The 15,341-nt window shown below is 37.1% G+C and overlaps 1 protein-coding gene across 1 annotated transcript in view; it reads left to right on the top strand.

Moving 5' to 3' along the window:
* The window catches only part of CPNE8 (copine 8), a 109,968-nt gene that overhangs the window by 23,376 nt on the left and 71,251 nt on the right, over window positions 1-15,341 (top strand). The window contains 3 exon segments of the mRNA XM_040594032.1: window positions 4,436-4,539; window positions 8,845-8,884; window positions 11,967-12,043. Coding sequence (XP_040449966.1) covers window positions 4,436-4,539; window positions 8,845-8,884; window positions 11,967-12,043 — 221 coding nt within the window.

The following is a 15,341-nucleotide window of genomic DNA, read 5'->3' as shown; positions in this document are numbered from 1 at the left end:
GAATTTAAAATTCAGGTTACAATTTTCCGTTAACCTTATAGCCCCTTTTAGCTGGATCACTAGATTGAGATGCTATACAATTTCAAATGGCTAAATACATTTTAAAAATCCCCTCCTACCAGGAGAGCTTGCATTATGAGGCAACAAAGACTGTCCATCTCAGGAAATCCAGAAAAGGGATTCTGTTCTTTATTTTCTTTGTTGAACATTTATTTTCTTTTACAGGGTTAAATTGATTCTGTTACATGCTGAATGACATTTCTCAAGGTATTTGCTTGTTGGCCATGTTAAGATTTCAGCTTTACACAACTGTTAGTGGGGGAAACCAGGCCATGTGGAGAACTAATTAATTAGCAGTTATGTTATTAGCCATAAGTGACTGGATTATAGAAATAACCTGTTCTGCTTAAAAAAGGCAATAGGTAATTGGGAAAACAGATTTAAAGAGACGATGCTTTGTTCAGCTGAAAAGTGTAGACTGGTGATTTTTTAGAGGCTAGCATTTTAATGTCATCTATAAGATAAATTTTAATAGTAATTTTTCAGTTAAGTAATTAGTTTTTAATTTAATGTGAAGGAATAATTTGTATAGCTCTTGGGGGGAAAAAAGTAAACAGACCATAAAACTGAAGCCTCAATTTAAATTATTTCAAATTACTTTTTTTTAAGTTAGCAGTGCCACTGAATTCAGTCACTTGAGTTTTGTAACAATTTCGGTATTACTGATAGGAGATTAAGGTAGCAGTGTAATTGCTGTTCTGTTAGACCTTCTCTGGTCTCAGTGTGATTTCATCATAATCATTTTGCGTATTTATTGCGTATCATAGGGAAACACTCTTCCAGAATGAGTGATTAAGGAATGGGTTGCCCAGAGAGCTGTGCGGTCTCTGTGCTTGGACGTACTCAAAACCTGAATGGACAATCCTTATCTAGCTGATACTGCTTTGAGCAGGAAGGTGGAACTGGACAAACTCATGAAGTCCCTTCCAACCTCAAGTATTCTATGATTCTTATCTGTTTTTCTTAGCCATTAATCTTCTTTTCCTCTGAGTGGCTTTTCCAAAGTCAAGTGTATCCTCCTGTTGTGCAAACTGCCTTTGCTATTTCAAGAAGGATCATACTGTCAGAAAATGATCTGTTTATGAAGGTGTCAAGACAGAGGTATTAGTGCCCCTAAATGGACTCTTTTGACAAGCTGTCCTCTGAGCTCACTTATTTTGGGTTTGTGCCTTTCAATTTAGATATGACTTTAGCAGCAGGAAGTCAACTTTCTTAGGCTGCAGCTCCCTGTGTTCTTTGTTTCTCTGTGTCTTCTGTGTATATAGAGGTGGAAGTCATACATGACTGAAGATCCTTTTACTCTCCTTTAAGCTCATCCTAAACTGAGGATTTAAAGAACTTTGGTAACCTTTCTTTTCCTGCCTGGTGGTTAAGGAGTCTCCCAGGACAATATGCTGCTTGAATCTGCACAGGCTGGGAGATATTTTTGTGGATATCTTTGTATTCTGATTTTATTGGATGTAGCATGAGAGACTACCAGGACTTAATACATGTTCTTTGCTTACTTGCTGTGCCAGTTACAATGTGATCATCCTTAGATCTTCTTTTTGAAGGCACAGAGTTCTTTGCTTCTGGAGTTAGGCCAGTGTTCATCAGCTTTCAGCACTAAGGGTAAATCTGTTCTTTATGCAGCTGACTCCAGTCTTTGAGAGAATTCGGACAGTTTGCTGTAAGAGCGCAAATGGAAGAAATAGGACACTTGAGGGGGGAAGAATAAATACACAGATGAGAGACATATTCCTGTTCAGAACTGCAAAATGGATGGTCCTTATGACCCCTTTGTTTTCATTTCTCATCCCTGGTCTGATGAACTGCTTTTTACTGGCTTGTGTCAGAGAGTGGCTTCTCATTTTCAGGGCATAACTTCAAACAGTGCTAAATTCTTAGTTACTGCTGCATATTTCATTTTATCAGCCATTCCAGCTTTCATTTTTTCCTGGCTTCAATATTGTTGAATGTTGTAAAGCATGCAGCTGACAGGGGAAGGTTTTATTTATAAACATTGAGATTTATTTGACCTGGAAACTGATTGCAGACTTTGAATGTATGTAAAATTTGAATGCTACTATTTAGAGGGGAGGGAAAGGCCCTTTAGCCCAGGCTAGTATTGCGGTCATACATATTTCCATAGAAATGCCAACTTTCTACCGCTGCTGTCATTTTCCATTGTGTAATACTTGGCCATAGTAGTCACTGGTGTTTGTTGAAGAGGGTGTTTTTTACAACACTCTGCCTGTCAAATTTATCCCAACGTTTCAGAGAATGCCTTCAATAATTTCTGAAGGCGCTAACTTTTTTCATCCAAAACAAACAGTAAGCATCAAACTATTTGTTCATGTTCTGGTCTGTTTCCAGGATCATGTGCATCCTCTGCTAGTCCTATCTTAAGAGGCTCAGAGACCATTTCATTTTGAATATCCCGTATCTTCATCACTCTGGAGATTTCTCCGGCCCATGTCTGTATAATGCTTATTCTTTTCTTAGCTATTGCTTTGACTTAGGAGAGCTGAAAAAATACAGTGATTGCTAATGAGAAAACTTGCTTTCTGAACAGTTGGTGCCTTAGGACATATTCAGAAGCCTTCTTGTAGGGGATATCAAGGTTCCAGTGAGACCAGGAGAATCATTCCACCTAGGTTTTAAGAAATGATGTAAAGTCTTGGCAAAGAAGTATGCTAATGACACTATATATTAAATATTCTTTGCCTTTTTATTTGGAGATGGCATTGTTCATTGGGAAGATAGTTTTGCTTCTCTGTCTTTTATAGGAAGTGCTGGAATATGGACATCTCTGAATAAGACTGTCCCAACTGAACATCTCCCAGCATAGAGAAAGTGAAGGTACCTAACAGGATTCAAGCACACTCTGTAAAGATGCAGGTCACCACTGTGTCACTTCTGAGGATTGTTCGTTTTCCTGAGACTTTATAGAGCTGTGTCTTGAAGATGTGTTAACTTCCGTTGAACATTTTATTGTACCTGAGACCTTTGGGTGGGTAGGTGCGTTTGCCAAGCACTCATCCTCTTAGATACAGGCCCACTTCTCCAGATGACCTCTGTGAATGAATGGTGCTTAGAGTCAGTCCCCTGCAGTTTGAATGTATGTCTGCACAGTCATTCAAAGGAGAAAAAAAAAAAAGTTACTGATGCTAATGGAGTTTCTTTGAAGCACACAAATAATGTGGCTGGAGTTCTTTACCATTTTACTTTAGAAAGAATCAAGCAATGAAAGGAAATTGCTTAGTTTTGAGAGGAAGAGACAGTGGAGTATGCTCTGTTCTTTCATACCACATGTTTGTTAGGGATGCAGGGGCTGGGATAGGGAGGTTCCTGTTGGAGGCTGAGGGGTTCTGTGCAGGTTGTAGATTCACATCTGTGATGTGAAAACATTTTCAGGAAATACATCTCAAAAGCCTTCAGTTACAAGAAGGTTTATTCTTTCTTTATCCATGTTCATTGCTTTAGTTAAGTCCTGTCAATGCAGAGGTTGGCAGTCTTCGAGTCATTCGGAAGTCTGTACGCACAGATTGCAGTTTTGAGGACTCCTTAATAACAGTCTTTCACCTGACTGTCAAAAAGCTTTTCAGTAAGCTATATTCAGATATGTGTTGATATGCTCAATGTGTAGGACAAAATTAAATGATCAATTCAATAATAACTCCTTTTTTGTTTTCTGAGTGTCTTGAAAGGACAGCTAAAACAAAAAACAGCTAAAACAAAACCAAAATTGTCACATTATTATTTTATGATCATTTATATCTGTGATGTATATGAACTGAAGTTAACCAAAGTGGTATTTTGTTGTGTGGTTTTTTTAAAATTAAAATATTTTCAGCTTGATGAGAGCTGAGGCTCTTCCTGTAAACACCACGAAAGAACAGGCATTTTGCAGAAAACTCAAGAGAGAGGAGAGATGAAGGGAGAGCTGAACTAAGGTGAAATAGGAGCTGGATAATGCAAAAATGATACACTTCTAATGATTGCATTTCCTAATATTTAAACCTATCTGAAATAAGCAATATATGTAAGCTTTTACTTGATGTTGTAATTTTTTTTGAGGAACCGGTGGATTTTTACGTTACTGAATTTCCTCCCCAAATTCGGATTCTGATCTGGGTGCTGGTGTTTATAAAGTTTAGGTTATACGATACAGGCTGTGCACCACTCTTTATACTGAAGTATGAGGTCTTCTGCCAGTCTGTCTTCATCCACAGATAACTGATCTATTCATGTGAACAGTCATTTTCTTTCATGACATCTGTTTAAAAGATTTTTTTACAGGCTGTCTTGTATCTCATATATTGCTGGTATTGACAGTCTACTTAATTAAACTTCATTATAGCATGTGGCTTAAACTTACAATTCTCTTTTACAGTTTGGAAGAACAGAAGTAATTGATAATACTTTAAATCCAGATTTTGTAAGAAAATTTATAATGGACTACTTCTTCGAAGAAAGAGAGAATCTGCGGTTTGATTTGTAAGTTAACAATCTTTGACTCTAATATTGCAGCCTCTGTAAACACATTAGGTTTCATCCAGCATAAAATTAACTTGAGAAGAGGTAGTATCTATTGACATGGATTACGTTAATAAACATGATTAATTTAGCATTGCTACCTCAGAAATAAATATGTAACATATGAATGAGTGAGTTTTAAAGAAATTGGCAGGTATTAACTAGTCAAAGTATAATCTTCTTCACAACCATTACTTTTAGAAGATAGAAAGCTAAGGGTGTCAAAATGTTAAATATGGTGGCAGCATAGCTGATAAAACAGGTATGGGCATAGTGTCCAGAAAAAAATATTGTAGAAGTAGTACAGAGCCAAAACTTTCTTTACTAAAATAAATGCCAGTATTCATCTAAGTATACTAAATTTTAAGATTTTAGAATGAAAGCGGCTGCTCTAGAATTAGAGGGGTTTTGACCTTATTTCAGATGTACACATTTCATTCCACTGGTGAAATTGGTTTGGTTTTCACTTTGTTCTTTGGAAAATAGAATCGAGAGTCCAGTCACTACATCACCTTGCATGTCATTTGTTACATTTCACCTCAATCTTGTTATTTCAGTCTTTGTGATAATCAAGCTTGTCTTGTTTCATTGGTTATCATACTCCCCTTTTTTTTTTTTCCCCAGCAATTCTTCCTAATCTTGCCCTATGAGAGAGCACTTGAGTAACCCTCACAGATAATTAAGGGAAAGCCATTCACTCAGTTTTGCAGTATAGTATGCATAGTGGCCACAGTTTTTCTTTAAGTGTCCTTTAAGTTGAACAATCCTTTTCCTTTTTTTTGTTTCCTTTGCAAGATGTACTTTAGCTTAAGTTTTGTCAGTTCTTATTTTGTGTTCCTAAGATTTCTGCCTTCATGTGTATTTCTTTTAGTTTATTTGTTCTGAGAAATATTTAGGGGAATCATCTGTTAAGTTACTTACCAAATAAATATATCAAGAAAGACAATTTAGTCTGCCTTCCTATACTTTCTAATCCTGAAGACTGAGCTCTCCTGATATGTGTTATGGAGTTGTGACAAGTCATACGCAGGTGTTTATAGTAGTGGTAAGTTGTAAAATTATTGCTTCCCAATTTAAAGTTATGATGCAAGTTTGCCTTGATATAGAAATTGCATTTATTGCATTTCTGTCTTGTAGACAGCAAAACAGATGAAGAAAGACTTCATAATTTGCCTAAAATCTCCTAGCAAGTTCATGGTAAATCCATTTTTAAATCTTCTAGGCTTTAGTGTCAATGTACCATTTACTTATCGAAGTAGTTGCTTTAAAGCAACTCTGACAGTCACTTGCTTTTTCTTTTTTTTTTTTTTTTTTTTTTCCCCACCCCCCCACCCCCACGTTTCTGGAATGGAAATCAATCTGTACATTAAGCAGGGCATAAAATAAATAGTGCAGTAGTCACATTAGTGGAGATTCTTACTGTAGCAGTAGAGGAAAAAGTATGATGGCTGTTAGATGTCTATTAGCAATGTTAATAAAATCAGGTGCTGATTTTGTTTTAAGTTGCCAGCAGGGTGTACTGAAGTGCTCTTGAATGGCAACATTTCCTGTATTGTGAAAACAAAAGAAAAAAAACCCATGTCTTTTTACAGCATGCTATAATGCTTCCTAAGTTAACAAGTGTTGGAGGGATGAGTGAGGAAAAAAGTTCCGTTGTGTTCTATACACAGGTAACAGCTAGCTGTTTCCATCTAGACTAAAACTGTTTCGAGGAATGAGAGGAAATAACTCAATGCCAAGGTAGATTACAGAGTGCTTCTAGATGCCTAGGTACAAATTCTTTCATCTTCACCATGGAAGCCTGGTGCAGACTTCATTTTTTATTTTAGAAGTTGGGTTTAATGTCATTAAATCTGCTGAGTATAACTGTTGCCTGCTATTTAAAATAATTTTACAGAAGAGCTAGTCCCTTTGCAAAATAAAGGATTCTTCTCCAAGTGCAGGTAAAGCATTGCTGAAATAAAGACACAGTTGGGGCTGTGTAGGAATCTTGATTTGATGGCCTCTGGCTCCTCATAGGATGCGTGTATGTTGTGGGGAGGAGGCAGTGCAATAGAAGAGATGAGCAAAAGAAATGAACCAGAAAGAGAAAGCTAGGCTCACTTCTAGGCAAAGAAAGGAAAATCTGTAAAAAGCTTCTGGATAAGTGCTATTTGAATAGGACTTGGAACTGGAAGGGAAAATAGTTTCCTGTTTGATTCTTCATGTAGTCAGAGAAATGGACTCCTGTTTGTTTATTTTCAAAAAGTTGTAAATATCAAACGTACTCCGTACTTATCAAAGACCTGACTGCTTTCTGCTGCAGTTCTGGATTACCTGGACACAAGTGTATTCTGAACTCAGAGCTGAATAACTGTTTTTAATGTTTGCCTGCAAATGACCATATAGCCATAATCTGTGAATTTATTTTAGAGTCTTATAACAGTGATAGATGAGAAATGAAATACTGTAGAACACAGAGTGAAAAATGTGACTCTTGTATAGCTACTCATGGATTAAAACGCTAAAGGAAAGAATAATCTTTAGAAAACTTTCTGGTTTAAATTCTTCAACAAAATTGTGTGCTGCTATTGGCCAAAGTGTTATTTTTCAAAGAAACAAACTCCTGATACGATTCATACTTTTTGCAACAAAAAGAAAGTGGTGAGTATAGCTCTGAGCCCACTCCTAAATTGTACAGCCCTCAATGTCTCAGGCCCCTTTCTGTTTATATTTGATTTTGCCAGTGAAGTTGTTTTCCTTGTGTAGCTCGTCCTCACATCAAATTACCAATTGTGGTTTTCTGTTCAGTTTCTCCAGACAGTATGCATTATTTTTTTTTTTTAAATAAACACTCAACCCTCATGTTAGTGATTTTTATAGTCATTTCTTTGTTTACAAATATGTTTCTAAAACTTTGATTGTGCTGCACCATATCCAGCTACGTTATGGTATTCCTGTCCTCCTGACTTGTGATATGGTCCAGAATGACAGAATGGTCAGGGCTGGAAGGGACCTCTGGAGATCATCTAGTCCAACCCCTGCTAAAGCAGGTTCACCCAGAGCAGGCTGCACAGTCACATCTGGGTGGGTTTTGAATGTCTCCAGAGAAGGAGACTCCATAGCCTCTCTGGGTTCCAGTTCCAGTGCTCGGTCACCCTCAAAATAAAAAAAAAATTATCTTATATTCAGGTGGAACTTCCTCTGTTGCATTTTGTGCCCATTGCCCCCTTGTCCTGTCACTGGGCACCACTGAAGAGCCTGGCCCTGTCCTCTTGGCACCTGCCCTTAAGATAGTTGTATGCCTTGATAAGATCCACCCTCAACCTTCTCCAGGCTAAACAGCCCCAGCTCCCTCAGCCTTCCCTCAGAAGGGAGATGCTCCAGTCCCCTCATCCTCTTTGCAGCCCCGCGCTGGCCCCTCTCCAGTAGTTCCCTGTCTCTCTGGAACTGGGGAGCCCAGCACTGGACGCAGTGATACGTGATGCATCCCGTCAATCAGTTGTGGCAGCACAGCCACAGGGATAGCATAGCATGCAGTGGGAATGGAAACACACAGGGGAGGCTGAGGTGTGGGCACAGAGGATACTTTTTCAAATTAGTTACTGGTATGGAATCTGAGTGTAGGATTTGTTAAAAATATTACTGTGGATTATTTGATAAAGATGGAAGACTCTGAAAGTATAAAGATTAGAAATCCCCTGAGAAGTTCTTATATTAAGTTCTTTAATCTCTCTTGAATTCACAGAGTAATTTATTTTTTTTTTTAAATCTGACTGAAATATAGCAGAAGGGAAACAACAGCGTTTTCTAACAGGAGGAAGAACAAGATTATGATAAGCTGAAACAAGTCAAACTCTTGCTGAAAGCAATTTAACTTATTGTCAATTATTTCTACTTAATTAGTCAAATGACTGAAAAATTACCTAAGAAATTAATTTAGCAGTTAGTATGCTAAGATTAATTTTTAATTTTTGTTCTGGTTTTTGGCAGGTTTCATGGTTCAAACAGGAATATCAGAATAATTTCTCTTAGTAGCCTGCACTTTGTTGAAAAATATTTCATTTTAAATAGCTAGTGAACCATAATCCTGTAATCTGTGGTGATTCAATTTGCCTTCCTTACTGGTGAGACTTCCATTTATATATCTGATTGTGTAAATTTCACACACTGAAATAGGTGAAAAAAATTGTCTGGGTTTTGTTTCTTTACTTATCCTCAGATCTGTCATTTGGCAACTCTGATATAACATTCCTTTTTTTTTTTTTTTTTTTTTTTTTTTCCAAGCTACGATGTTGACTCAAAGAGTCCTAACCTGTCAAAACATGTAAGTTTTCCTTGCTATTATACTTTCTTGTGCTGAAATATTTACACTTTTCTAAATATGTGTATTTTCTTTTGACTGTAAGTAATATCAGATACATAGAGACAAGTACAATGATTGTGCTGTGGTTAGTAATATACATAATGCTCATGAATATAATTTTAATGGGACATTCCTCCTGTAAAGGGCATATTTGAGCACACGTGTATACCTTTTCAGGTATGTGATATGCTGCCTTTTGTTGATACTTCTCTGGGTCCTAAAAATCTTAAAATATTTCAATTGTGTCCCAATTAATATTAGTAGAAACCTTTTATGCTTATGTCATCTTGAAGTGGAAGGGATTAAATACTAACTGTAAAATTTAAACGTGTGAGAGTAGAATTCAGCGGGTTTTGAGTGAATTTTTAAAAATAAATACAGGGAGGCTTTGGTAAGAGAATTTTTAAGAATCTGGAGCAAAGGAAAAGAGAATAATGGAAGGAATGTTGTATGTGTGTGCTTCACTGTGAAGAGATAAGACTTTTAGCCGTTGATCTCCAGTTAAATCATCCCTGTAAAGATTTAAAGGCCTTGGCAAACTGTTCTCTATCTCTGTCATCATGGAAAGGTGTTCTGAATAACTGCAATGCTAGCTAGGAGGATGCAGAAAATAGAATCTTCCCTGAACTGTCTTTAACAAGAATAAAGCCTCATCCTGGGCTTCTGCCCAAGATTGTGTGCACTTCTGTGGTTACCACTTTGTCTGATTATTATTGTTTTTTTTCCCCAAAACATACTACTTTGTATGAAAACCTCAGTTAAGTTTTTTTTTTAAAAAGGTAAGACACAAGATAAGTTAGTCACTATGGAAGTGCAAACAAAGATTATGCAAATATATAGCCTAGATTTCATTGATTACTGGAGCAAGAATGGAAGGTTTGAGTATCTTGCCGAGCCCATGGAAAAAAAAAAAAAGGACAGAACGATGAGGAAACAAACCAATGTTCTTCTGAAGACTATTCAGGTAGATCTTGAATTACATATGTGCCTGTTGCATTCTAGTTGGTACAGGCTAAGCATACTCGGGTGTGTTAGGTCCTGTTTTTTAAACAGTGTGGAGGGGAACTTTATTCTATAGACATCAACATTAATATCAGAAATACCCGTTTCCCTCTCTTGTCTTTAAGAGGAAATCTGTACAAGTCGGTGTAGACTTGGTATCTGTACTGAAGACATCCAAACTATGCCATATATTATGCATATGAAGAAGATGGCTCTGAGAACCCTGTGAAAGATGGTACCTGGAAATGTGTTTCTTAACTACAGCTATGCATTTGCATCTTTTCCGAAATGCTCAGGGTTGGTCTGGACTGTTCCTTTTGCTGCCAGTTTCCTGTGTCTCTTCCTGGTAGCTCTTACGAATTTGGACAGTGAGTAAGTTGGACATGAGCAGAGCTTTGCTCGTATCCATGCACTGGGAGCTTAGTGTTTCTGAAAAATGTCAAGCTAGTAGTATTTGCATAGCTAGATTCCTCATATGTTCAGTCATCTCATTTGGAATAAGATCTTCCCTTTCCTAAAAATAGCTGTTGACCCATTCCTTTGGAAATACTGGGCAGCATCGTTTAGTAGAAGAGTTTGTGGGATGGAAAACGAGTCCTGAAGAATCTCAATTTCAGTGACTCAGTTTTGGCAAAAAATGGGAAGCAAGTGAAGCAAGTTCCGTAACAGATGTATGAAGTAACCAGACTAGACAATGCTGCCATTGTAGCTGGCTGTAATAATGTTCGTAAAACTGGCTGCCTGAAATTAGACTTTTATGTTCATGGTAACTTCCTGATTTAAGAAAAAAAAGAAACCCCAGAGTAATGAACAGTTGTCATTAATAACAGATAGTGTAACTAATAGGCATTAATCATAGAAACTCCACCCAAAAAAACCCCCAAAAAACCAAACAACAACAACAACAAAAAAAAACAAAAAACCCAGGAAAACTTGTGGAATACATGGTTTCGGTGCAGAAAATGGTATTATTTTAGAATATGTAGTGTCTGATGTTTTTGGAAATGAATGAGGAGCTGAGTATCTTCAGATGAATTTTAGCCATTTAAAAAGACTTAGTCTTCATGGAAATAGCGTTGCAGTGTCAGATCAGTTAAAGAACATATTTCAAAAATTTATTTTTTGAAGGGTTATTTTCCTCTCGAGTGAGCTTCGTTCTCAGATCCATTTCACTATATGGACCCATAACTGACACAGCTCAGAGGTGAGAATGAGTGGCCTGGGCTGAGAGAAGAGTCAGAACTACTTGTACAGATATTCATTACTGTACACAGTATCATAAAGTTATGGTTTGCTGTGTTTAAGGAATTAAAGTGTCTCGATTCTCATTACTGTCTGTGAACAAATCTAACAAGCTACTGTTATGACTACTGCCAGTGATGCTGGAAGAACAGAGCTAGCAATGTCTTGTCGCCTGCAAGATAGAGTTGGACTGCAGCATAACATTTTTTTCAATACACATACAATAGATTGATATTCCATTCATATCTTTATAATACTTGTTTTACAGGGAGATGTGAAAATTACCTGATTTTTAGTTATACAGTGAATTTATAAAACAGGAAGATAAGTCTGTTGTTAAAGTAATGCTTGTGTATAATTGTGAATCCAGGATGCTCATACAGATCCTGTGCAGTCTTGAATTTCTGCCAACAAAATTAACTTTCGTGAAATTCATAAAATCTGTGTAGAATCTCTTAATAAAAGAGAAATTTATTAAAATGCTCTAATTAAAGAAGGTAAAGAAACAGTCATGTTTCTAATGCTTTTAAATTTTTACCCTTTCAGTTTAATTTTTGTTGCTAAAAAAGATAACATAAAAATAGTGGAGTGCATTAGAATTACTTCTATAAATGCAACCCAGTGTTATTTGAAATATGTATTAGTGTCTGCTTTATGCTTTGTTATCGCATAATTGTTATTAAGATGCAAAGTTCAGCAGAACGTGTTCTTACTATAGTGAATAGTCCAGATAAATGGGAAACCACATTTGTTTCAATGTGAGACATGAATTCTCAGGTTTTATGTTAATGCTTTTCAGGATTTTTTGGGACAAATGTTTTGTACGCTGGGAGAAATAGTTGGATCACAGGGGAGCAGACTGGAAAAATCAATTGTGTAAGTATGTCATTCTTGAACAGTGGGTAAATAGATATTGCTTCATGAGGTGAGAGTTGTGGTTTTTTGCTGTGAGGTATCTTGATATACGACATTGACAGACATGGTCTCTAAGAGAGAACAGATTGTTAGGTACAACAGAAGCCTTTCTTTATAGACGATGGTAATTTAAGTTTCAATTTGGACAGTTAGGAAAGGAATTGACTCATCCAAACTTTTTTTTAGCCTCATTACATCCTGCATTAGAAGTAGTTTGAGTATACTAATTTTTAAAATATTTTTCCTTCTAGTTTGCTGATTAATACATCATAAATATTTATTGCCTTTTGTTCAAGCATCAAGGAAGAAAATCCTCACTGTTTCAAATAAAAACATTCCTACTTATGTTTCTATTGTTGCCAAGAATACAATACTCAAACAATAAGGCAATATGGAGTATTAAATATTTTCTATTTATCCTACTAAATTTATCAAGAACTTCCTTGTGATCAGTGGATTTTTCTCCCACCAACAGGATTTTGATGTTTGTGTACTGTTGTTCATAGGGGCGTACAGATTTTTAAAATATGCATTTTGATCAATTTTCATTTTCTATTCCTAAATAATGTTTGAATAATTGAAAATAGTTTACAATTTTTGTTTAAATGTATGCTAAAAAATCACATACGACATTAAAAGCAAATATTTAAAAGTATAGGTGGACATTTCACGTGATGGTAATATCTTTTGATTTGGAATTTTTGTGAGTTTTTTGTTTTGCTTTTAATAGTAATTGCACTGCAGAGAGTGATCATGAATTTGATTACTCTGTCTGATGGAGTGTTTCTTGTCCTATTTTACTGGGTTCATTATGAGTTATGTACCAGGGTTACTTCATTTATTTTTCTTCATCACTGATTTCCTTTTAAGGGCAGATGAAGTTCTCAGGCTTAGGAAGCTTTATATTACTGTGGGCCAAACTGTGGTTGAAAACACCACGTGGGGCACATATTCTGACTTGTATTCAAATAATAAGAACCTGGATCTGGACAAACTACAATAATTTGCAAAACTCAGAATATATGTAGATATTATTTCAGCATAATTGCAAATACAAGAAAACTCCCTGGTCAAGTTATATGAATGATGTGTTATTGATCTGGTGTAAAATTCTTAAGAAATATGTTTCTAGCTGTAAATTTTATTTTCTATCTATATATTTGATGTAATTAAGCATTTCTGTTACACAGGTGACCCTTTTATATCTATCTTTAGTGGTTTATATGGTTTATACACTACTTTCCTTTTCATGTACATATCTTGTATCCTGTACCTGTCAACTACAAACTTAAACATTAGTTTAAGTAGTAGCTTTGAAATCCTGTGAAAAATCTCAGAAGTCAGTATTTTGTTATCGGTGCCCAACATACACCAATGGTAATCTTTTCCCCTAGATTTTATTAGAGCCTTTTTTCTTGCTTATGTAAAGAAATTAATGTCACTGATAAAATTTTTTTTTTAAAAATAATTTCTTTAGTTTGTATCAAATAGTGTGGTGATGTCGTGTGGAGGTAGCCCTAAACTGAAAACAGTGGCCAGCTTCAAGGAGACTCAAGTATGACAGCTATCATTTTCTCTTTCAAGAGCTTTGAAGCATTAAGCTGTCATGTTAAAAACTTCTCAATACTTGAACCCAATTCAGTTTTTACATTTTTACAATTCCAGCGCAAGCGTAAACTTGGAAAAGCATCTGAAGGTTTCCTATTTCCATGCCAAAAATAATTTCATGTTGTCTCGAAGTCTCATTCTGGATGAAATAACAGTTCAGGACAGACCATTTAAATTGATAAACTGAAAGACACTTTAAAGCAGGGGTCCTCAAACTTTTTAACCAGGGGGCCGGCGCGGATGAAGCGGCAGGCAGTAGTCCGTGGCTGCTTGGTTTGCCCCCCCCAACCCCCGACGGGGGGGTTCTGTAAATACAGGGGGCTGGATTGAGGACCCTGGGGGGCCGTATCTGGCCCACGGGCCGTAGTTTGAGGACCCCTGATTTAAATTAAAACTGTGTAATCTAATGGTCCTTATGAAATCATAAGAGCTTTATTTTGAAGTAAAAGAAATATTTCCATTACAAAAACTATGGTAAACTTTAATTATATTTTAAGTTTAGAAAACATTTTAACAGGATTTAATCTTCTTGAATTTCTGAGACTTATACATACCTGAAACAAAACCTTTGAATCATAAACCTCAGGGGTTGGCTAGCACTGCTTTGCGGGGAGGCATTCCTGTAATTATGCCCTTCTAGTCCATTAGCCTTGACAAAATTCTGTCTGTAAATGTCTTCCAATCATTTGGGTTTTGTACGAGGGAAAATTTAAGATATTCAGCAGGACTTGTTTATCATACAGCTCATGCTGACAAACTGAATAACACGAAAAAACTTGAAAAGTCTGCAAAGCATTTTCACTTAGCATTTCGTCAAAATAGGCCTTTGATTTAGTTTCCCTAATTTACAGCCAACTGCAGATGTTTCAAATTGATTTGTAACAAGTGTAAGCTGTTAGTTCTCTTGCTGAATTTCATGAGTGCTTGTGGTGGTTTGACTCTGGCTGGATGCCAGGTGCCCACCAAGCCGCTCTATTGTTTTTCCTTAGCTGGACAGGGGAGAGAAAAAGTATAACAAAAAAACTCATGGGTTGAGATAAGGATAGGGAGAGATCTTTCACCAATTACTGTCACAGGTAGAACAGACTCGACTTCAGGAAAAAAATAATTTAAGTGATTACAAGTCAGAGTAGGGAAATAAACCCAAAACTTAAAAATGCCTTACCCCCACCCCTCCCTTCTTCTCAAGCTTAACTTTACTCCCAATTTGCTCTGCCTTCTCCCACCCCAGCAGTGCGGGGGAACAGGGAGTGGGAGCTGCAGTCAGTTCATCCCACATTGTTTCTGCTGCTGCTTCCCCCTCAGGGGGAGACTCCTCACACTCTTCCCCTGCTCCAGTGGGGGTGCTTCCCACGGGAAACAGTCCTCCGTGAACTTCTCCAACGTGAGTCCTTCCCATGGGCTGCTGCTCTTCACACACTGCTCCAGCGTGGGTCCTTTCCACGGGGTGCAGTCCTTCAGGAACAGCATTCCATTCTGCATCCCCCATGGGGTCACAAGTTCTGCCAGCACCTCTGCCCCAGCCTGGCTTCTCTGTATGGGTCCACAGGTCCTGCCAGGAGCCTGCTCCAGCATGGGCTTCCCATGGGGCCACAGCCTCTTTTGGAGATATGCTATCCCAGAGGCACTGCCACCATTGCTGATGGGCTCA

Source organism: Falco naumanni, chromosome 5, assembly GCF_017639655.2.
Source record: "Falco naumanni isolate bFalNau1 chromosome 5, bFalNau1.pat, whole genome shotgun sequence".
NCBI lineage: Eukaryota > Metazoa > Chordata > Aves > Falconiformes > Falconidae > Falco > Falco naumanni.
The sequence above is the reverse complement of the archived record's forward strand: the minus strand, read 5'-3'. Positions and strand labels throughout refer to the sequence as shown.